Raw genomic sequence first — 25,852 nt, forward strand, 5'->3', positions numbered from 1 at the left:
CTAATCACGGTGGATATACTCAAAGTGTCGAATGTGTTTGAAATATTTCACAGGAGACACCCTGTCTGAAAACATTACAGACTTTAAAAGAAAACATAATCTGCATTCCTAGTTAACATGGTGAAGTGGAAGGACGTGGATGTGAACGCACCAGTGTTGACTCCGCCGGTGAAGATCCAGGCTCCCGTGGTCATGGCAGCTTTGATCAAGCCCTTTCCAAACACCTGCTTGAGTTTGGGCTGCAACTCGAAGTTCTGCAAGCCGCCGTGCACAGAGATGAGCAGTTTGGGAAGCTCCAGCTGCCATTCTTTAGTCATGAGGTGCAACAGCAAGTCGGCTTTGGTGTCATACGACACGCGCACATACTGACCAATCACAATGCACAAAGAAAATCTCACTTTATTCATTGGTGACTTAACTTCATATTAATGTTCCTTATTATACACATTATTTAGTTTTTATTTGTATTGTTGTTATTAAAATTGAGAGAATATTCTTAAGGAGAGGTTAATCAGTACTAGAACAGATCCTTACATTCTGCTCTATTAGAGAGAGAGTGTGTGGAGTGTGTTCAGGTACCATGGCTTTGTTAGAATGGCCTCCTCCCTGGAACTCGATGGTGCCAAATGCATCGGTGGGACTCAGCTGTGTGTGTTTGCTGATGGACCATTTTTCAGACAGGCTGTCACTCTTCAGTGCGCGCTCCGATCTGTCATTCTGATTGGATGAGATGCTCGGGGGGAGGCCCACATGCTGGCCAATGAGACGGCCACAACAGCACCTGTGGAAAAGACAGGGGAAGCCATGGCCTAATGGTTAGAAAAGCAGCTTTGGGACCAAAAGGTTGCTGGTTTGATTCTCTGGACCAGCAGGAATAGCTGAAGTGCCCTTGAGTAAGGCACCCAACCCCCAGCTGCTCCCCAGGCTGCTCTGGGTATGTTGTACATCACTCTGGATAAGATCATCTGCTAAATGCCATTAATGTAATGTAGACACTCTTCTACTCATTACTAAGAACCGTTTTTTTTTCTTCCCATAGATAGCCTGAGGTTTGAAGATCCTTAATACACTACCGTTCAAAAGTTTGGGGTCACCCAGACAATTTTGTGTTTTCCATGAAAAGTCACACTTTTATTTACCACCATAAGTTGTAAAATGAATAGAAAATATAGTCAAGACATTTTTCTGGCCATTTTGAGCATTTAATCGACCCCACAAATGTGATGCTCCAGAAACTTAGGCCCTGTCCACACGGCAACGGATTCAGGTGAATCCGATAAAATTGTTTATCGTTTCGGCCTGGCGTCCACACAGCACCGGCATTTTGGGTGCCCAAAACGCAATCTTTTTGAGAACGGGTTCCAGAGTGGAAAGATCTGGCAACGTTGCCGTTGTGAAGTCGTCTGGATGAGTAGAACGGATTTGTTTACGATGACGTCACAACCACATGTGTAACGAACTCGATGCGAGTTGTCAACAAATCCTATAACTTGGTTCATGAAATGCGCTTACAAAATATTTTCACTGTGAATATTTATTGTGTAATGGTGCAAAGTGAGAGAGAGAGAGAGAGAGAGAGAGAGAGAGAGAGACTCTGCCCTTAGGGCAGAGTCAATCCTGCCAGCAAAAATAGGGAAAAAAAGGAGCGATCTCACCTCTTCAGATGATGGTTTAAGTCCTACAATACATTCCTCAAAAAGGGCGTAGAAGAGCAAATTAATCCATCAACGTGTAGCATTCAATTTATTCCGGACCATTAAAGACGCCGCCTTCCACGTAGAATCATACGTCATCCTCGCCGCCATATTGGATAGGTCAAAGCGGAGAATAAAGATTCATGTGCTGCGTTTAACTGTACCAACAGGTTTACCGTCCAAACGAGATCACATGGGATTACCTTTCACAGGTGAGAAACAACAAATTAATCCATCAACGTGTAGCATTCAATTTATTCCAGACCATTAAAGATGCCGCCTTCCGCGTAGAATCATACGTCATCCTCGCCGCCATATTGGATAGGTCAAAGCGGAGAATAAAGATTAGCTGCGTTTAACTGTACCAACAGGTTTGCCGTCCAAACGAGATCACATGGGATTACCTTTCACAGGTGAGACTGGAAAAATACTTTTCATTGTATTTGGTCATTATAATGTAATTTTCCGAACAGATTTTCCTGACTTTGTGGCTAATATGAAGTCTCGCGCATAATAGTTTATGCGCATGCGTCCTTACTTCTTCTATTGTTCTGGTGTCTCCGAAGGGACCGTCTTACAGCACCCCTAGAGGTGTGGCATGTGTATTGCATCGTTTTCAGCAAGCGTTGCGTTGCCATATGGACCTGATATTTTACTGATCGTTGCCCATTTGGACGCGATATATTTTTAAATAACATCTCGTTGCCGTTGTCGTGTGGATGTAGCCTCAATCTGCTCAAAGGAAGGTCAGTTTTATAGCTTCTCTAAAGAGCTCAACTGTTTTCAGCTGTGCTAACATGATTGTACAAGGGTTTTCTAATCATCCATTAGCCTTCTGAGGCAATGAGCAAACACATTGTACCATTAGAACACTGGAGTGAGAGTTGCTGGAAATGGGCCTCTATACACCTATGTAGATATTGCACCAAAAACCAGACATTTAGTAGAATTTAGCTAGAATAGTCATTTACCACATTAGCAATGTATAGAGTGGATTTCTGATTAGTTTAAAGTGATCTTCATTGAAAAGAACAGTGCTTTTCTTTCAAAAATAAGGAAATTTCAAAGTGACCCCAAACTTTTGAACGGTAGTGTATGTGTGCATAATCTTAACTTTTCGGTGTATTTGTGTGAACTGTCAGATATATATGCAACTTTAATAACTTGTAAATTCTTGCTGTGGACTCAGACATTGGGACTTGAAATATAACGTGTTATAAAGTTTTTGATCTTGCCATAAAGGTTCAGAGAAAAGCCACAATATGCAAAAAAAAAAGAAAAAACACCCCTTCATAACTCATGCACCTTTGAATCTTTAAGTTGTCAAATTTTGTTCAATGTTTTAGTCATCATTTATTTCAGAATCATTGCCTGTGACCGGTTCATGACAGTGTTCATGACAAATGTTCTCTCATTTCTTTTCATTCATCTTCAGGAAGTGCTCAGGACGTCGTATGTTCACAACCTGGGCAATTTATCTTCACCAATCCATCTCCAGGCGTGTTTTTAGAGATGGGAGGAAACCTAAAAGAACCATGCAGACAACATAAACTGCACACAGACAGTAACCTGAGCTCAGGATCAAACCGGCGACACTACCCACTGTGCCACTGCCACCCTTATTTCTTTTATAGTGTTCATTCATTTGGACAGACTGCCTATTAAAAAGCTCCATCTGACCTGGCTGTGCTCCGCTCATATTAGCTCACCAATGTTTTTTTTCCACAAAAAGCAGACATAGTTATTACAGAGTTTTTAAAGTAAGTACACTTTGCAGTCTTTGTATTATGATGTTTTCATATTTAATATCATGGTAAATTTGAAAGTGTATTCAAGTCCTTCATTAGGATTAACTGCAGTCGACTGGAGAGACTTTAATACTGAGACATCAGGGGTTTCCCCTATAAGAACAAAGTATGTATCTCCACCAAGCCACATGTTATCAACATCAAACTCAAATCACTTGAACCGAGGATAATACTAAAGCTGTCCACCAAAATACATCCAAATCCATTCACTACTTTTTCAATTAAGTTGGGAACAGTTGAAAAAAATCCCAGATCCACATACAGTACATCACAGTCGCTACTTGCCCCAATACACAATCCTCTTTGGTCTTCTTTTCCTACATGTTATGACACAGAAACATCCCGAAGCTGGGGGTTCCCATGCTAGAAGTCATGGATTTCGTACACTGCCAGCTCCATGGCTACCAACCTTATTTTGATCATGAATCAATAAAGATTACTCGGCTCAACATGTTATTCAATTCAAGTCAATAATGTTGATCCAAACGGTCGATTTTTCTCAACTAAGAAGAAAACTTCCAGTCTACTCCATCGGTGCTGCCATTTTGGAAATCGCATGATGCACTACTGTGCGCTGATTGGTTGAAAGGTGAGTGACGGTGAATCCGTCTGCAAGAAACCACACATCGATGTTTTAAATGTGAACTGTCAAAATGAGGACTCACAACACACCGTGTCATGGTGTGGAAGGGTTGGAAATTAAACAAGTAGTACACAAAGTCTAAATTTATGATACACTATGTGGGACACACCGTGATCCCATTGAACCTCACCTTAGATTCAATCAGAATGGATTTCAGGAAGGCAGATCTACAGTGAGCCATACCCTGGTACTACGCTGCATCCTAGAAGAAGTATGGAAGAACAATCTCTCAGCAGTCATCACATTCTTAGACCTCAAGAAGGCTTTTGATTCCATCTGGCGTGACAAAATGTTCAAGATCCTAAAAGCGTACGGTATTCCACCAAGGTTGCTTAGTGCCATCAGAGCAATGTACACCAACACTAGAGCCAGAGTTGTCACTGCTGATGGCATTTCCAATGACTTCAGGATCACCGCAGGCATGCTCCAAGGGGACACGCTCACTCCATTCTTGTTTGTGATGGTTCTTGACTACGCTCTCAGGAAAGCCATTGATGGGAAAGAGACTGAGCTTGGTCTTACACTCACTCTCCGAAGATCACAAAGGTACCCTACGAAGGCGCTTACAGAGCTGGACTTTGCCGATGACATTGCCTTGCTCTTTGACGACATCCTGCAGGCTCAGGAACTGCTGCTACGCATAGAAGAAGAGTGTAATGAAGTCAGACTTTTTGTCAACAACCAGAAAACCAAAGTAATGACCTGCAATGTTCCCCTCACAGCTTCACCTAGGACAAAAACTGGAAAGCCCCTTGAGGTCATGAGCGATTTTAAATATCTCGGCTCATGGATTGGCTCCACCGAACATAACATGAAGATCCGAAAAGCTTTTGCATGGAAGGCCCTTAACAACATGAGAGCTGTCTGGAAATCCACCATATCACAAGAACTCAAGATCAAACTGTTCTGTTTAATGGTGGAATCCATACTCCTGTATGGTAGCAAGTGCTGGGCCCTGAACATCTCCCTCCAGAAGTCACTGGATGGCTCATACACCCGCATGCTATGTGTTGCCTTAAACATCAGTTGGCAGGACCACATTCCCAACAAAGAGCTCTATGGTGACCTCCCAAGGATCTCCAACAAGGTGGCCTGGAGGAAGCTTGGCCTGGCGGGTCACTGCCTCAGGCACAACGAGCTCCCCATAAGTCAACTCATTCTGTGGGAGCCCACGCATGGATCGTACCGTCCTGGTCGTCCAGCGACTACACTAGTTGATACACTCATGAGGGACGCTGGGGCAGCCAACAATGCAGAGCTCACTGCCTGCATGTCCGACCGCAGAGACTGGTCTTTGAGGCAGGCAGCTCGGCTGAGACAGCCTTAAACAAGTAAGTAAGTAAATAAGTATGTGGCTTCAAATCATTATTCTCAAGTTTATATAAGTGTGCTGATTGGGGGCTACTGATAGGCAAAACAACACAGTACATAAGGTTCACGAACACTGTTCAAGCTTTGGCCAATCAGCAGGAATGCAATCATGTGATTTTCAATCATGGCGGCGCTGGCGGAGTAGATTAACTTTTTGGCTTGATTCAGAAAATCAGCAGTAGGGGACACTAATGTTGATCTGAAGTTGCTGAAATGTTGATTCAGGAAACCTTTATTGGTTTGTGATCAAATGGAGACCAACAGATTATAGACCCCTTTCACTGACGTCACCCGAAACCGGAAGTAAACAGACCCTGCACCATTTTGGAAGACCAACAAACTCGTGATTAGGGGGAAATAAGTGAACCCACGAGAATAAAGTGGAGTGGCAAACGACTTAAACAAACAAATCTGAGCTGTTTTATTTATGATTTATTGGCCCAACAGTAGACTTGAAAGAAACCTGTGTGAGACTTGGCAAAAAACTGTGGATATAATGGATGTCTGTGCATGATCTGCGGACACTTTGAGGTAAGCAAACGCAAGAAATTCAGATTTAAAACATGCTAAATTGGCCCCAAGTTGATAACTGTATGAGGAGCAAGCCTCCCAGACTTCTACAATTTAATAATAATAATAATTTAGGATGGTTTGGGGCTTGCTCGCTGCTGCCAGGTTGGTTGTTGAGTAGCCTGACTTTTTTTTTTTTTCCTTGCGTGTGGTATCATTGTTGACGCGAGGTTGTTTTTTGAACATGCCAATGTGGACACGATTTCCCCTGATGAGTTATGACTTCAGACGCGATGCGTGTGTGGAGGTGTGGAGTCCGCGTGATATGTGCGTAAGATAGGCTTCTCATGTGTTTGGAGATCCGCGCTCCGAGACAAGAGCAAGCGCACACACCCCCAAGGGAAAAAAAGGGGCCCCCCGAAAATATCGGCATAGTTCGAACACTGAGTATAGACACTGGGTGTAAACAACAAATAGTTTACAATGTCTGGGTAGCAAACAGATGGCAGAATTGGTGTCCGGTCCTCCTTATGTTTCCATTCTCCCTTGCCGCGAGTCTTATCATATGGGTCAAACCCATCAATCACAGCCAGTTTCTCCACATACCGTGCCCTTTCTGCAGCTGGTAATGTACTCACATAACCAGAATTATCATCCATCGTGTCACTTTACTCTCGCTCGTACTTTGTTTTATATTGTGAGTGCATGTACTTGGTCTTCCAATATGGCGCCTAACAAAATCTCGCGGCGCGGTGACGTCATGTGAAAGGGGTCTATATGTGCAGTGGACCGTTCATGAATTACAGCTTTAGGGATTTTTCCATGTCATAACTTGCAGGAAAAGAAGACCGAGGAGGATTGTGTATTGGGGCATGTAGCGACTGTGCATACATATCCAGATTTGCATCAGTTGCTCCTTGGCCCATGGCTCGCACGTTTTCTCACAATTTCATCAAAATCTATTCACTACTTTTTGAGTTATGTTGGGAACAGACAAACAAAAACAAACAGTGGTGAAAGCATAATCTCTTCCAACAAAGTTGGTGGAGGTAAAATCAGAAAACCACACCATGTTCCTGACAAGAGGACTCCTAGAAAGGATGTTCTTGCCAAGAACAAACTCACAAAGTTATGAAAGCAGTGCATGCTTGTTTTTATAAAGATTTGTGAGAAAGTTTGCATCTTTACAAGGTTATTGTTCACTATCTACCTGCTTCACCATTGCTATGATTTACTGTATGTGGCTTTAGAATGGTCATCATTTGTTGGCAAGTTCACTCGATATTTGCATGGTACTCAGACCTCTTCGGTGAAAATGTTACCACTCTGCATTATAAAGGAACACCAGTCTCTGAACTAAAATGGAAAATAGCAAAATAATACACGAGAACACAAGAACAAATCTGAATGAATCATTGAGAAACACAGCAATTGTGTTGTTGGAGCATCTATATGTTGGATGAAATATACAGCATCCTGACAAACAGGATGTATATAAGAGAAGATATACTTCAATTTCACAAGGATCTCTTTGTTTCAGTGTGGAAGACTGGAGAAATCCTGACATTTTCTACACCAACCTCATTCTAGTGGATTGAGACTTTGGTATCCTGGTGAACTCGAAGCTCAGGCTCTTAAAGGACGGTTTTAAAATGTGCACTGGACTTCCATCACTGCTCGGGAAATGCAGTTAATCCCAGAGGGCAGGTCATCACCTATTCCTTTCAATCTCTAACACTCATTTTCTTGAAATCAAGCCATGTTTAATTTTAATCCCAGATTGGATATACTGTATAATCCCACATATCTTGCTTCTATTAAAATAAATAGATGCAATATAAGGATTCTTACCTGTGGGGGTCTTTGGCGCTGATGATGATGTGCACACATTCTCTCTTGCTGAAGGCTCGCTCGATCCAAGACTTCTGAGCCTGAGGACACACAGAAAAGTGTTTAGGCAACAATCACATAAAGGAAAAAAAACCTCAGTGTAATAAAGCTCATACTCAACTTCCATCCACACACTGAAAAACAACAACAACTAATTCAACTTACACTTGAACACTTTAAGAGCCCAAAAACTTGCATTACCTCAAAATCCAAAGAACGTCCCAAGCAGTATCAAAAACCCAAACACATCCCCAAAGCAACTTGATTGGTGAACAACAAACAAACCCAAAAATCGAAAAAGGACCCAACGTTTTAAATACTCAAAACCAACAAGACTGGCATACTGAAAGCCTCCAAACTGAGCACAATGTTTGAAGAATTTGGTGCTCAGGTCACTCACCCCGACCCTAACATTCCCACAGTAAACCCCATGTCTTATAAAAACCTGGCCTCTGGGTTAGCTTGTACAGGGAAACCCTGGTACGATGAATCAGCAGATCACCAGAGACCCGCATTCACGCCACCATGAACACACACAAAGTAGGTTCTGAAGTGAATGAGATGGTTTGTGACAGGGTTGGTGGGAGAAGCAGCGGCAGCGTTCATGTGCTGTGACAGGGAGATGTGTTCAACCCAACAGGAATGCTGGCTTTCGGCTGAGAACTGATGGGAAAAAAAAGGAAGGAAAACAAAAAAAGGATGCTGCTTTAAAATAAAAAGAGAAGGTTATCAAGCTGTAAATAGAAAGTAGAAATTGAAATAGATTTTCCTGTCACTGGTATTAAGCAGCAACACAACCGAACCCGAGACAAGCCAAGTGAGCAGAGAAGATAAAAGAGATACTGAGACAAAAAAAACCCTGCACATTTCTTAAAGAAATAAACAATTTTATGTAAAATATAATCAATAAGCTGCGATATTTGATGCTTGTTCAGTTTCACATTGACTCTAACAGGATAATGGAAGCTTATAGCCTTGACTTTAGCATCACTGAAATCATCAGAGCACTATTTCTACTGAGTTACTCAATCGAACAATAATACTCGAATAAAATCGCAATTATATTAACATCTGGAAAATGTATATAAATGAACACATTGGACATCAACTCCTTCTCAAGTGTAGCTTGATACCAGACTGTATCTCGATAAGTGATTGGATTTGAAGCGTCAAACTGTTCAAGAGGAACTGCACAAGCAGTATAAAGGTATTTATAAAGAAATTAATTAATGTGGAAAATCTTCAGGCTGAAATCTGACAGGAATGGAGAAGTAACTTTGACCACGGTATGGTTGTTGGTGTTGGACAGGCTAGTGTTAGTATTCCAGAAACTGTTAATCTCCTGGGATTTTCACACACAACAGTCTCCAGAGTGGTGAAGAATTGAGTGAAAAATCATAAACATCCAGTTCTATGTGTGGAAACATCTTGTTGAAGAGAGAGATCAGAGCAGAATGTCCAGACTGGTTTGAGCTGACAGGAAAGCAATGGTAAGTCAAACAAGACCGTCAATGACGGCGTAGCTCACTCAGGTCCCATCTAGTCCAGAAGGAACGATCTAAAGTGGGCCACCTTGTGCAATAAATGTTGCAAGCTATATACAATATATCTCGTCTCATCTCATTATCTCTAGCCGCTTTATCTTGTTCTACAGGGTCGCAGGGAAGCTGGAGCCTATCCCAGCTGACTACGGGCGAAAGGCAGGGTACACCCTGGACAAGTCGCCAGGTCATCACAGGGCTGACACATAGACACAGACAACCATTCACACCTACGGTCAATTTAGAGTCACCAGTTAACCTAACCTGCATGTCTTTGGACTGTGGGGGAAACTGGAGCACCCAGAGGAAACCCACACGGACATGGGGAGAACATGCAAACTCCACACAGAAAGGCCCTCGTCGGCCCCGGGCTCGAACCCGGACCTTCTTGCTGTGAGGTGACAGCGCTAACCACTACACCACCGTGCCGCCCTATACTATATATATATATATATATATATATATATATATATATATATATATACACACACACCCCTAGGAATACCGACCTATTTGCCAGAAAGAATCCAAAATGGCGAGGAATTGACCTTTTTGTTGAATTGCTCATTAAGGCTTAATTAGTCCATAACTTCATTAATAATTGCAATTAAGCAAATCTGGGTAGAAGTTATATGCACCCTAGATACCCCTACCTTCATGCCAGAAAGAATCAAAATCGGTGAAGAATTGAGGGAGAAGAAGCGATTTGTGTGGAAACTGCTCGTTAGGGATTGATTAATTACTCCATATTTTCATTATTAATTGCAATTATACAAATTTGAGTAGAAGCTATATGCACCCCAGGTAGACCTACCTTCCTGCCAAAAAGAATAAAAATCAGTGAAGAGCTGAGAGAGAAGAAGTGATTTTCATGAAATGTGAACGACAACGGACGGGCGACGGACAATACATGATGCTCATCGCTTGTTGGCTGGATGAGCTAATAATAATAATCACTCTTGACAACCATGGTGAGGAGAAAAGCATCTCAAAGTATAAAACCATCAAACCATGAGGCTGCTAACTTTATTAGAGCATGTCGGGTTCCAAGAACAGGGATGGATCTGAGACTACAGTCAGCATAGACTCACCCAAAGTGAAGAGTTGCTATAAATATTACGGCAGTATTTTTAACCATCATCATGGACATGGACACACCGGGAGAATAAACGCATCATCTTTAAGCTCTGTTTTCATTAAAACAAGCCATGTTCACAAGTTTGCAAATCAGAACACAGATCATAAATAAAATATAAAAATCTATAAAAACGTTCTTATCTGACATCATACTGTTGCTAGTCTCTGGCCTGATGAGCCAGCTAAGTAAATTACGCAAATTTGAATCTCAATATTCATCACTCCCTTTGCAATAACATGAAAAGCTCCAGATGTTTAAAATACCTTCATAGCATTCAGTGTACTCTTATACAGTATATTGTACAGAACAAATACTTGAATGCTGCTTTTAATTTGTTTACTATATCCTTCAGATTTCTGAGACAAGATTGACGGAATATATAATTATATTTATTCTATCCACATTCACTGAATATGAGCAATCATGTGCTCTGATTGGCGACTCTACTACTAGGATATCAGCGCATATACCATGAGTAGAGAAAAGCAAAACAGCGGCGCATGTTGCTGAATCAACCAAGGAAGAAATAAAAACTCTACTCAAAAGCAAAACCTCAAAAAATGCAAAAAAAAAGCAACAAAATATGGAATGAAAGTATTTGATGGTAAGAATGTATTTTTTTAATTTTTCAAGAATTATTATTATAGCATTTTTCACAAATTGCTCCTGTCATTTCGCCGGTTTGTTTACATTTTCCATCTTTAAGCGTTAAAATTTGTTAAATTGTTTAGACTGGTTCAAAAGCTCAAAGAAGTTTGAAAGTTACAGAACTGAAATGTCCAAGGAAGAATTAAATAAATGTCTAAAGCTATTCTATACCTTGGCACGACAGAAAAACGGCACTTTGTACAAAAAAAACAACATTAAAGTCAATTTGTGCAGCCATCGATAGGTTTTTAAGAAGCCTGACTAAGCGGAAATGATTTTTTGTGTAAAGTTTTTATTTATCGAATTTGCAAAAAAAAAAAAAATACAAATAAAAATGCTCTGTTTCTCAAAATCCAGTGAATGCGGATAGAATAAAACAGTTATTCCACTCAGTCTCGCCGTACACGGCTTATAGCTGACGCGGCTATCACCTCACGTACGGCTCGGTTTCGTGGAATAACTTAATTATATACTATAACTATTAACAATGTAATTCATTGAGGTTTGATTATACAGGATGATCCAATAATGTACTTTGATAATGTACTTTTCATATCAAATCCTGATGCTGTACCATATAAATTTGGCCAATCTTATTAAATCGCAGATTTAAATCGAATAAAATCAGTCAGGAAAATAACACGCAATGATGAAGTCCAGATCGTGTCTGTGGTCATTAGGAAATGGTGTGGTAAAAGATCCTAAAAATCAGTTTGAAGAAACTTTTGATCTCTAGTTGTTTTAACAGAGAAAGTTGTATTAATGCAGATAGAGACTGCTGAAACTGCTTCATCTTGCTTTTAAGTCATGTATCTTTAGTAGAAACTGAGGAAAGACTTAGGTTTATCTTGTATTTTTGATAAATGATGAAATGTAAAAAATTAAATGAAATAGAAATACCTGTGTGGATCCTTGGTCTGTATGAGAAAGCGTCTATCACCGTGTGTGTTCTTGGTGTAAATGGTGTTATACTGAGAATCTCTCTCTCTCTCAGTGTGTGTGTGTGTGTGTGTTTCTTGTTGAGCTGTGTTACTGGAGTGTTATTTCAGTAGACATCACACGCACACACACTTGTGCCTATATTTTATCTTAATCTCAGTAACCAGAAGGAAGTATTTTGGCTTTTTTTTGTGAGTTAAAAATTAGAAAAAGCTGTGGGTTTTTTTGGGGGGGGACTAACTGTGAGAACATTTTGTCCTTTTAGTTCTCATAAATAGAAACTCACTCTCTTACACACACACGATGAGATGTCGGTGCTAGCCGAGAACTTTACGCTCCCCTCATGCATTCACCCTGAAATGATCCTATAAACGGAGGGCTGTTATAGCGCTACATGAAGCAGCACAGTGGTCATCATTCTACACCGGTTCCAAACAAATACTATTGTATTTGTTCTGCTTTTCTAGCCATCAGTCTGGTACCAAATATTCCTTCTGTTCAGATTTTGTTACCTGCTCAAGATTGGGACCAACAAGAACTAATGCTACTGGGCAATTCCATGTAAATGTCAACCTCACCATGCAAAAATAAAGCAACATGTAATACATCAAAACCACTCCCAGAGATATCACCTAGGCCTGTATTTTACAGATGTGAATAAGTTGAACCAATTTGTAACCAACCTAATATGTCACTGTCAGTCTTTCTTTCTTATAATGTAAACCCCAAGCTAAAATCAACTTTGATCATGTACAATTCTATATTATTGCCACAAGCCACAGAAATGTATGCTAAAATCCACAAAACAGCAAAACAATAGCCATCCTAAATATTATTTAAGAACTTTGATAGTTTTAGCTGATATTTAGAGAGTTTTTCAAAGGGTTATGGTGGTTAAATTGCTGATTTTCTAAACACATGCCATGTCTATTTCAGACGCGTCACATCCATAACGGAATTTCGTCACATCCATAACGCTGACTTTTCCTTCTGAAACTCTGCATGAAATACAAAATATTTTAAACAAAGATCTTTTAATATTCACCTTGGACCCCTCTATCAAATGGATATCTCCATTTCGACATTAGGTTTACGATTTCACAGAGTTTGATAAAAATGTACAGTCACCCAAGAAAAGTGATACTTTTTCTGTCACATCCATAACGCATCTTTTATTGGCATTTTCTGGCATGCCCTAGATGTACTATGGGAATTGTTCTTGTTCTATCACTTCTCCAGTATGGTACAGCCTTAAAATATGCAACACCTGTTTAAATACTGGGAGACAATAAAACATGCACTGGGTCATTTGTTGCCATTTTGAGTTCAAGTGTCACGTCCATAACGCTGGAATTGCTCTACTCTGGAGGGCGTGGTTAGTAGGACCACTGATCCTGATTGATTACGTTTCACGTCATATAGCACGCAACAATGAAACACAACACTTTTCCACTGACTGCTGATTTTTGTTTGACTGAAATGAGTGAATATGGGACAATGGAGTGATGATGATTTTCAGTGCTGATTTTGTTTCTGTTAATATATGCTGCTTGACCAAATGGACAATCTCAGCTGACTAGTCATACACATCTGGCATCTTGATTATGACCCCAATTCCAAAAAAGTCAGGACACTGTGTAAACTGTAAATAAAAACAGAATGCGATAATTTGCAAATCATGGAAATCGTATATATTTCATTGAAAAGAGTACAAAGACAACATATCAAATGTTAAAACAGATTGTTTTATGAAAAATATATGCTCATTTTGAATTTGACGTCAGTAACATGTTTCAAAAAAGTTGGAACAGGGGCATGTTTACCCCTGCAATTTCAGTTGCTCAACAGTTCGGGATCTCCTTTGTCGTATTTTGCGCTTCATAATGCACCAAATATTTTAAATGGGAGACAGGTCTGGACTGCAGGCAGGCCAGTTTAGCACCTGGACTCTTTTACTACAGAGCCATGCAGTTTTAAAATGTGCAGAAAGCAGTTTGGCATTGTCTTGCTGAAAGAAGGAAGGCCTTCCCTGAAAAAGATTTTGTCTGGATGGTAGCATATTACTCTAAAACATGTATATATCATTCAGCATTAATGATGCCTTCCCAGATGTACAAGCTACCCATGTCATGTGCACTAATGCCCCCTCATACCATCACAGATGCTGGATATGAACTGTGCACTGATAACAAGCCGGATGGTCCCTCTCCTATTTAGCCTGGAGGACGTGGTGTCCATGATTTCTAAAAAGATTTTCTACTTTTGATTCGTCAGACCTCGGGACAGATTTCCACTTCACCTCAGTCCATCATAAAAGAGCTCGGGCCCAGAGAAGGTGGCGGTGTTTCTGGACATTGTTTATATCTGGTTTTAACTTGCATTTGTGGATACAGTAATGAACTGTTTTCACAGACGATGGTTTTCTGAAGTGTTCCTGAGCCCATACAGTGATTTCCACTATAGAGAAGTGTCTGTTTTTAATGCAGTGTCACCTGACACCTGAGGGCCTGAAGATCACAAGCATCCAATGTCAGTTTTCAGCCTTGTCTCTTGCATACAGAGATTTCTCCAGATTCTCTGAATCTTTTAATGATATTATGGACCACAGATCAGTGTTTCTCAACCACTGGGCCCATTAGTGGGCCGCGAAGTGCTATCTAGTGGGCTGCGAATATTTTTCAAGTTTGAAGCCAAATTCTAAACAGTTCAGGATGTCATAGTGTCCCAAATCCGATAGGTGGTTTGACGTACACCTTTCAGCTGGAATAAATATATTTGTGGGTAAATTAAGAATAAATCTTTATTATTGTCACATTCCTCCTTTGCATTTAACTCCCCCCCGCACATGCATGCGCACGCACAGACACACACACACACACACACACACACATATATATATATATATATATATATATATATATATATATATATATATATATAGAGAGAGAGAGAGAGAGAGAGAGAGAGAGAGAGAGAGAGAGCAGAATAAATAAATACATTTGTGGGTAAATTATATGGATCTGTGATGCCTGCTGGAAGAGAAGAGCAGGGAGGATTGGGAATCAAGCGGCTGTGGTTTGTTTACACCTGATACTAAAACTTGTAGTGTCCTAGCAACCATCATAGAGATGCGGACAAAGCTCAGAAACTCCTATTTACCCGGGCAAAAACGATACAGGATTTATCCTGTAGTGTCCTGATCCCCAGATCTTTAACCCAGCCACAGGTAAAAAGTTGTTCTCCTCCATGCTCTTCCAGGTTTTCATCTGTGTGGCCATATAGAACGATGTCTGCAGCACCAGGTAGTTTGAGATGCTGGAGAACTCAACAGATGGATCATTTTCCAACTCATAATAAATGAATGAATGAATGAATGAATGAATTTATTTAAACACGATAAGTTGATCAGCAGAGCTGGTGGGGTCGCACATCTACAGATACAAATACAAAAGATTAAAATATACACAATCTTAAAAGAACCTTAAAATTTGTTGATTATCTGTTAATTATTATCTTCACATTAAGTTAATTAATAGTATGCATAAGTATTGTCTTTGTATTTAGTTACAGCTACAATAGGATCAAAATTTATTCTACTAATGTCAAATGTAACTCGTAAATTTTTCTTTCATAGGAATAAATCCTTCTTTGTTAGCGTGTAAGGATCTAATCCCGCTGAGTGGGTTCTATATCCACTTCTTTTGAGTGTACTTCTTGGTTTTAATTACTTGCTTGTTTGCTGAACACAAACATGGCAATAAGTTCTTGTGTTAATGGACCAGACTCCACTTTTGAATCATCATTGACTGAGAATGACCTGCATGCATGGTTTTATGTTCACTTCTGGCACATCAGCACAGTTTTAAATACAATACCTCCAATTAAAAACCATTTGTTTTTATTGCATTTATTTAATTCCTGGGTTCCCAACTGTAACAGGGAGTGGTGTTGCATCCCATTAATACACTTTACAGTAGATTATTAGATTCTACTAGAATAGATGAGACAAAATAATTGGGGATCTTTTGTAGTGAGCCCCGACTTGTTACATGTATAAATAGGTGGGCCTCAAAGCAGAAAAGGTTGATAACCCCTGAAATCGATGATATGATCCCCAAATTCTTTGCAGTTTTACATTGAGGAATGTTATTCTTAAATTGTTGCATTGTTTGCCCATGCAGTCTTTCACAGAGCGGTGAACCCCTCCCCATCTTTACTCTGAGAGACTCCATTTCTCTGGGATGCTCTTTATATACCCAGTCATGTTACTGGCCTGTTGCCAATGCAACAAATTAGGGTTTTGTTTGTTTATTTGTTTGTTTTTTGCATTACACAATTTTTTCAGTCTTTTGTTGGCCCTGTTCCAACTTTTCTGGAAGGTGTTGCTAACATCAAATTCAAAATGAGCATATATTTTTCAAAAAAACAATAAAATTTCTCAGTTTCAACATCCGATATGTTGTTTTTGTCCTATTTTCAATTAAATATAGGGTTTCCAATATTTGCAAATCTTGGAAACCGTCATTTTCCATTTTTTATTTGTTTTACCCAGTGTCCCAACTTTTCTGGAATTGGGGTTGTACTGGAATACATTAAAACAATTGTGATTTTCAAACGGCTTTACTGCTGTGTTATTTTCTTGTGGAAACTTGCCTTGGTAGTAGAAATTTGTGAACCCAAAGGAAACCCACACAAACACTTGGAGAACATGTGAAACTCAACATAAGGCAGCAAGGATCGGGATCAAGTTCATCTCTCTGGCGGAAAACAGACTGTAGCTAGAATTCAAAGGTTCCTTCATCTTCCATATGCCCTGGTTATTTTCTCCAGTAAGACACAATGTGGGACTGCAGTATGGGCCGGTGTCCAGGACACTGTGGTGACTTCAACTGTTCAAACACACCAACTAAACCTGGCAATTATCTGACGAATCACGTATATTTAATCAGCAGGATAAGCACGCTGCACCGGAACACTTTGCCTTATTCTTCCTGATCTAAAATTAGATTGTGTTGATTGTCTTGACGGAGATCTACGAAGGACTTTAACGTATCAATTTCACTACAGTAATGGTGTCCTTCCCTGACATCAGCATAAACCCGAACAGTTAATATGACTGTCGCAGAGCAAATCTAAATCTTGAGCTGTCTAAAAGCACCAGGAATATTTGGGAAAACTGGAACGAATGGAAAATGCACACTTTCTGAACTGGAACCCAGGAGTTATTTAGTGACTGCCACAGAGTTTCTACTCGTGCCTTTATTTCCTTCCTTAATTAGCCCAGTTAGAGAAGTATCAACTGAAGCTGCAGTAAAATTGCATCTTATTAAGTTGTGTCTTGGTGAGCCCACAGTTGAGAGAGCAGTGTTAGCAGGGGAAGCTAGAGAAAAAACAGCAGGGGTGCTGAAACCCAATAAAACCCAATCTGAACCCAATTAGCTGTATTTATTTATTTATTTATTTATTTAAATTTTAACCAAGTGACATAGCAATAGCATGACCATTAGAGTATTGGTAACTTTTTAAACATTACAGAAAGATTTTCTGGATGCTTTAGAAGAACTGTAACTGAATTTTCTGTGGGTAAATCCGGCTGCTTATTCTAATATTTTAATAAACATAGCTTCAATGAGGGCGGCACGGTGGTGTAGTGGTTAGCGCTGTCGCCTCACAGCAAGAAGGTCCTGGGTTCGAGCCCCGGGGCTGGCGAGGGCCTTTCTGTGTGGAGTTTGCATGTTCTCCCCGTGTCCGCGTGGGTTTCCTCCGGGTGCTCCGGTTTCCCCCACAGTCCAAAGACATGCAGGTTAGGTTAACTGGTGACTCTAAATTGACCGTAGGTGTGAATGTGAGTGTGAATGGTTGTCTGTGTCTATGTGTCAGCCCTGTGATGACCTTGCGACTTGTCCAGGGTGTACCCCGCCTTTCGCCCGTAGTCAGCTGGGATAGGCTCCAGCTTGCCTGCAACCCTGTAGAACAGGATAAAGCGGCTAGAGATAATGAGATGAGATGAGCTTCAATGAGGCTGTAGCTCATACCGGCCAAGACGCCCATCAAATCGTAAATATGACAGGTGGCGCCACCATCTTGACAACTTTTATGCGCACCCATCTGGGGAACATTGTACATGAGTTTGATTGAAATCCAATCAATCCTGTAAGAAGAGTAGCGATTTTTGTAAATTGTGGACAGATGACGACGGACGATGTGTGATCACATAAGCTCATGCGGCCGGACGAGCTGAAAAACGTATAGAGGGACTTGTATGGTGGATGTTCCACATAAACAGATTAAAAGTGTGTGTAATAATTGAGCTGTTGAAAATTTCTGTGAGGAGATGTTTGATGTTTGTTTCGAATCCATAGAAGGTTTCTCCAGTGTCAGTGCTTCTTTGTAAGTGTCCTGAATGACGTGACGTTGATTCGATCCTTTAGGCCTGCAAGGATTCATCAAACAATCCTCGCTGATCCTCGGTTGAGAAACAAGCAGACTAATCATAAGCCCACAGAAGTGCGGATATAAACCTCAGCAGGATAGTGCAGAGCTGATAAATGGACCTGTCGATATGAACAGATCAGCGGTGTTGCTGGTTAATGTCCCACAGCCTGATACAAATCTCGTTAATCGATTTATTTTCTTACTCTGCCAGCATTAGCGCAGTTTAGCTGGAGCTACAAGCAGCATGACATTATTGCACTAGAATGACGGACAGCATCCTGTTATCTCCTTCTCTCACGCCATCTCAATTGTTCTGTCTTTCAGGCACATTCTCTTCATCGCTCCTTCTCTTTAACACTCTTTCTTTCTTTAATACATATTGTCTTTTTTTTTTACCAAATTCAGTCTTTTTTTCCCAAGAAACATAATTATCTGCCAACAGACCAAGACTATTTCAAGCCTCAAGCTGCTTGACTAATCATACTGTATATTATTCATAACCTCATAATGAGAAATGTTAGATAAATTGGGCTATATTTAAGATATGTTCCTTGATAGTGTTTCTACGTTTCTCTTTCTCTCTCCATGCCTCTCTTTCTTTCAGTTTCTCTCCTACTCATGAACCTCATCACCTTCAGGTAGCAGTTTTAAATGTAGGAGGATGGAAACGTTGTACTGGGAGGCTTAGAACATCACCTGAGGTGTCTTCGATGCAAAAAGAAAATCAGTGTACTTTAAATATGAAGAGGTTTTAAAAATATATGTTCAAGAAAAGACCTATGAAAATATTTGAAAAGTGGAAAAACCATGTGTAGGTCACGGTGCCAGTCAGTGGATCTGAAAAGTTATAAGTAAATAAATAAATAAATAGGATATAAAAAGTCTACACCCCCACCGTTAATATAATAAAGCAACCAACAAAAATCAAGTACAAAAAAACAAAAAGAAGGGTTTTTTTCACATTTTTTGCCTGTGGTGTGTGTGCTTGTAAAAATCTCAGTGCTCGCACTTTCCCTCCGACTTTTTCACACACACTGCATCTCTCTTCCCGACTGTCCATCTGACGAACTCTCATTTCACCACTTCCTCTCTTTCCCTCTTAGTTGGACTCTGACATGATTCTCTCTCTCTCTCTCTCTCTCTCTCTCTCTCGCTCTTTCTCTCTCACACACATTAGCCCAGCTGCATGATGCCAGCTCCATGGAACTGAGCTCAGAGTGCTGGCATTCTTTCATTTAAAGCAGATTAGAGCTGTTCTTTCCACCTGCGAATTAAAACACATGCTGATTAGTTAAACGCTGTTTTTGCAAGAATGTTGGCGGTCGAGATCTTTGACGCCATCAGAGAACAGCCATGAGCCACGACCAACTTGAAAGCCTTTAAAGAGAAAATTGTTTTCTTTTTCACTCAGACACCAATACGACTTTTAGTTTTATCGTTTTCAATGCTTTTCAAACAAGGATTCTCTCTTTCTCATTATCTCTAGCCGCTTTATCCTTCTACAGGGTCGCAGGCAAGCTGGAGCCTATCCCAGCTGACTACGGGCGAAAGGCGGGGTACACCCTGGACAAGTCGCCAGGTCATCACAGGGCTGACACATAGACACAGACAACCATTCACACTCACATTCACACCTACGGTCAATTTAGAGTCGCCAGTTAACCTAACCTGCATGTCTTTGGACTGTGGGGGAAACCGGAGCACCCGGAGGAAACCCACGCGGACACGGGGAGAACATGCAAACTCCGCACAGAAAGGCCCTCGCCGACCCCGGGGCTCGAACCCAGGACCTTCTTGCTGTGAGGCGACAGCGCTAACCACTACACCACCGTGCCACCCAAACAAGGATTCAGAGCAGTAATTACGACACAGCATTGCGGTTTGTATGTATCAGAATGAGGGACGGCATGGTGGTGTAGTGGTTAGCACTGTCGCCTCACAGCAAGAAGGTCCTGGGGTCGAGCCCAGTGGCCGACGAGAGCCTTTCTGTGTGGAGTTTGAATGCGCTCCGGTTTCCCCCAAAGACATGCAGGTTAGGCTAATTGGTGGCTCTAAATTGACCGTAGGTGTGAATGTGAGTGTGAATGGCTGTCTGTGTCTATGTGTCAGCCCTGTGATGACCTGGCGATTTGTCCAGGGTGTACCCCGCCTTTCGTCCATAGTCAGCTTGGATAGGCTCCAGCGTGCCTGCAACCCTGTATGACAGGATAAGCGGCTACGGATAATGGATGGATGGATGGATGTGTCAGAATGGATGCCGTTATAGTGGAATTCTGGCAAACATCCAAAAAAAATTTAAAAGCCCAAAATGTAGTTTTTTCTACCAATACCATGTTGAAACCAAAATACAAAAAAAAAAAAAAAAGGGACGCTGTGTAAACTGTAAATAAAAACAGAATGCGATAATTTGCAAGTCATGGAAACCATATATTTCATTGAAAATAGTACAAAGACAACATATCAAATGTTGAAACTGAGAAATGTTATTGTTTTGTTTTGTTTTTTAAATATATGCCCATTTTGAATTTTTTTTTGTCAGCAACACATTTCAAAAAAGTTGGGACGGGACATGTTTACCACTGTGTTGCATCACCTCTACTTTTAACAACACTCTGTAAATGTTTGGGAACTGAGGAGACCTATGAGCCTAATGTGCTGCTTGCTGTTTATTCCTCAGTCAGCCGATTGACTCTGCATTGAATGTATCAGCTAAACAAAGACAAAGACGCATGCATACACTACATATTTTCCCTATGGCTACTTATTGCTGGGTTGGAATGGTCCTGCTCGGGAGGTACTATTGTTAACGTATTTATATATTGTTGCGCTCAGGTTTACATACAAGGACAAGAATATCATGGCATTATTGGGCTTTCAATGATTGCTTTGAACTGCTCTTTTTCTGTGATAGAATGACTGTACAGCATACAGCTTTAATAGAAAACAACCCAAGAATATGGTGTACAAGTTTTAATTTATTTGGGCTTTTTGAAAAAAAAATATCAACACAGGTTCAAAATTAAACATACAGAGTAAAAAATATACATATGCCCACCTAGATTGTTATTTCTGTGGTGCTGAAAGTTCCAAAATATCTTTATACTTCCTGTTAGTGATTATGGTTGACTACAGCTGGTAACTTCTCAGTGCCAAAAGGATTTGTTTGACAGTGCTCATTGGATTATCCAACACACCGCACAATGGGAAAGTCCAAAGAGCTCAGCGCAAATCTGAGAAAGAGGATCACAGATGTACACAACTCCAGAATGTCTCTTGGAGCCATTTCTAAACAACTGCAAATTCAAAGGTCATTTCAAACAATTATATCCAAGTTATTGTGAGGTGTAGTCACTTTGCCAAGCCATTGTGCTTTAAGAAAACCAAAACTGTCACCCTCAGCTGAAAATAAATTGGTTTGGATGGTTAGGAACAACCTGGGAACCACCATGGTACAGCCCTGCCATGAACTGGAAACTGATGGATCACTGTCTACAGTTCAGTGAGTTTTACATCACCATGGACTAAAAGACTGCTATCCAAGAAATAACCCCCTGCTCCAAAATTGACACCTTCAAGCTTAACTAAAGTTTGAAGCTGACTACACAGACAAGAAAAAAAAAGCCTTCTGAAGGGTAGCTGTATGGTCAGATGAGACAAAGATTGAGTTGTTTGGCCACAATGACCACCATGTCCAGAGGGACACTGTACCAGCTGGTGGTGGTAGGATCATCATGCTCTGGGGCTAGTTTGCTGCCAGTGGAACTGGTTCATTGCACAAAGTGGATGGAATAATGAAGGAGGACTACCTCAGAATTCTTCAGTATAAACCATCAAGCCCCTCTTCTCTTCACCCTGTACACCGCGGATTTCTGCTACAACTCGGAGCTGTGTCACATTCAGAAGTTTGCCGATGACACAGCCATCGTTGGCTGTATCAGTGACGACAGAGAGGAAGAGTATAGGAGCCTGGTGAGGGACTTTGCTGTGTGGTGCAACAGGAACCATCTGCAACTCAACACCTCGAAGACCAAGGAGCTGGTCATTGACTTTGGGAGGTCCAGACCAAGGTCACGACCAGTTCTGATTGAGGGAGTCGAGGTGGAGGCTGTGGATTCCTACAAGTACCTCGGGCTGTGGCTGGACAGCAAGCTGGACTGGACTTGCAACACCAATCACTTATACAGGAAGGGACAGAGCAGGCTATACTTCCTTAGGAGGCTGTGGTCCTTTAACATCTGCAGGAAACTCCTGTGGATGTTCTGTCAGTCTGTGGTTGCCAGTGTCCTGTTTTACACCGTGGTGTGCTGGGGGGGGCAGCACATCCAAGAAGGACACATCCAGGCTGGACAAACTGATCAGGCGGGCCGGCTCTGTGGTCGGCATGAAGCTGGACTCTCTGGTGACGGTAGCAGAGAAGAGATCTATGGACAAACTATTGAGCATCATGGATGATGCCAGTCACCCTCTGCACACCGTCATCAGCAACCAGAGGAGCCTGTTCAGTGACAGAATGCTCCTTCCCAAGTGCAGGACAAACAGACTCAAAAACTATTTTGTCCCTCACACCATCAGACTGTACAACTCCTCTCTGGGGGGGGGAGGGGTAACAGGAGGACAGAGGATGGGAAGGAGCAGTAGCCAAGCCTAACAATAAGCAATACCGGACAATGTGCAATATAATGTGTAATATAAAGTGCAATATCTTTCCTGCTTCCCCCCCCACACACACACACACACACACTTACCCTAACCCCACTTCTCCCCCCTTCCTCTCTTCCCCATATCTTATTCTTTTATATTTGTATATGTAAGTACTTAATTAATTTTAATTTATCTAGATGTTTTCTCTATTTCTTTTCTCTGTTTATCTGTAATGATGCTGCTGGAATCTTAATTTTCTTGAGGGAACCCTTCCAAAGGGATCAATAAAGTTTTATCTAATCTAATCTAATCTAATCTAATCTAATCTAATCTAATCTAATCTAATCTAATCTAATCTAATCTAAAAACTTGAGCACAACTTGGGACTTGGAAGTTACAACAGGACAATAAACCCAAACACGCATCAGAGCTGGTTGTGGAGGATAAAGCAGGCTAACATTAAGCTTAAAACAAGTCCTGACTTCAACCCTATTGAAACTATATGGACCGTGCTTATAAGTCGAGTCCATGCCAAGAAAAAAAAAATTTAATTGAACTCTATGAATTCTACCATGAAGAGTCATGAAATATCCAACCAGAATTCTGCCAGAAGCTTGTTCATGGTAAACAAAAATGTTTGGTCAAGGTGACTCTTGCGAAGAGACATTTTACCCAAATATTAGGTGTGCTGCATGTATATTTTTGACCATGTATGTATAATTATGACCCTGTTTTGATTTCAGAAAACCCAAAGAAAATTAAAACTTGTGCACCAAATTCTAGTGTTTTTTTTTATTAAAGCTGTATGCTGTACATTCTGCCACAGAAAAAGAACAGTTCAAAGAAATTACTGAAAGCCCAAATATTGCCATGACATTCATACCCAAGATGACATTCATTTCACTGTATGTAAACTTCTGACCACGACTGTGTCATTCAGCATTAATGATGCCTTCCCAGATGTACAAGCTACCCATGTCATGTGCACTAATGCACCCTCAGACCATCACAGATGCTGGCTTTTGAACTGTGCACTGATAACAAGCTGGATGATCCCTCTCTCCTCTTTAGCCTGGAGGACGTGGTGTCCATAAGTTCTAAAAAGAATTTCTAATTTTGATTCATCAGACCTCAGGACAGATTTCCACTTCGCCTCAGTTCATCGTAAAAGAGTTCAGGCCCAGAGAAGGTAGCAGTGTTTCTGGATATTGTTTATATCTGGTTTTAACTTGCATTTGTGGATGCAGTAATGCAGTGTTTTCACAGACGATGGTTTTCTGAAGTGTTCCTGAGCCCATACAGTGATTTCCACTATAGAGAAGTGTCTGTTTTTAATGCAGTGTCTCCTGAGGGCCTGAAGATCACAGGCATCTAATGTCAGTTTTCAGCCTTGTCTCTTGCATACAGAGATTTCTCCAGATTCTCTGAATCTTTTAATAAATATTATGGACCATAGATGATGTGATCCCTAAATTCTTTGTGATTTTACATTGAGGAACGTTATTCTTAAATTGTTGCACTGTTTGCCCACGCAGTCTTTCACAGAGCGGTGAACCCCTCCCCATCTTTACTTCTGAGAAACTCAACCTCTCTGGGATGCTCTTTTTGTACCCAATCATGTTACTGACCCAAACTAAATTAGTTTTTTTTTAAACATTACACAACTTTTTCAGTCTTTTGTTGATCCTGTCCCAACTTTTTTGAAACATGTTGCTGACATCAAATTCAAAATGAGCATATATTTGTTCAAAAGTTTATTAAGAAAAGATTGATTTGTTATTTACTTTTTTAATTTTTAATGAAAGAAACATTTTAGTTAATAGGTTATTATTGTAAAGGTTTTACTCCAGCCTTTACAAATGTGGGTAAACAATTGTTTATTAAGAAAATGAAAAAAAAAGTTAGTTTTTTAATTTAACAAAAGGAATATTCCAGTTGAGGGCGGCACGGTGGTGTAGTGGTTAGCACTGTTGCCTCACAGCAAGAAGGTCCGGGTTCGAGCCCCGTGGCCAGCGAGGGCCTTTCTGTGCGGAGTTTGCATGTTCTCCCTGTGTCCGCGTGGGTTTCCTCCGGGTGCTCCGGTTTCCCCCACAGTCCAAAGACATGCAGGTTAGGTTAACTGGTGACTCTAAATTGGCCGTAGGTGTGAATGTGAGTGTGAATGGTTGTCTGTGTCTATGTGTCAGCCCTGTGATGACCTGGTGACTTGTCCAGGGTGTACCCCGCCTTTCGCCCGTAGTCAGCTGGGATAGGCTCCAGCTTGCCCGCGACCCTGTAGAACAGGATAAAACAGCTAGAGATAATGAGATGAGAATATTCCAGTTGATAAATATTAGGAAAATTAATGCTTGGGAGTAAAATTTTCTACATTTGATTTTATTTCCAAAAATATGGGAAAATTGAATCTTGAACCCCATATCATGAATCGAATCGAATCATGAATCAGGTGAATCGTTGCATGCCGAATACTCAAACATCATCTAGGATAGTACATAACACTGTGAATAGAAATGTGGATGTGCAGATTGTCTCCACCCACCAGCCAGCTCTAACACGTAAAAGCTAATGCATGCTTCCTCCAAGACACATGAACT

The 25,852-nt window shown here is 40.8% G+C and overlaps 1 protein-coding gene across 1 annotated transcript in view; it reads right to left on the minus strand.

Moving 5' to 3' along the window:
• The window catches only part of trpm3 (transient receptor potential cation channel, subfamily M, member 3), a 421,760-nt gene that overhangs the window by 159,199 nt on the left and 236,709 nt on the right, over nucleotides 1-25,852 (minus strand). The window contains exons 2-4 of the mRNA XM_060906727.1: nucleotides 7,878-7,957; nucleotides 580-781; nucleotides 152-365 (exon numbers count right to left, since the gene is read on the minus strand). Of these exons, the coding sequence (XP_060762710.1) occupies nucleotides 152-365; nucleotides 580-781; nucleotides 7,878-7,957 (496 nt within the window). The remainder of the gene's footprint in view (nucleotides 1-151; nucleotides 366-579; nucleotides 782-7,877; nucleotides 7,958-25,852) is intronic.

Source organism: Neoarius graeffei, chromosome 24, assembly GCF_027579695.1.
Source record: "Neoarius graeffei isolate fNeoGra1 chromosome 24, fNeoGra1.pri, whole genome shotgun sequence".
In the NCBI taxonomy this organism is placed as follows: Eukaryota; Metazoa; Chordata; class Actinopteri; order Siluriformes; family Ariidae; genus Neoarius; species Neoarius graeffei.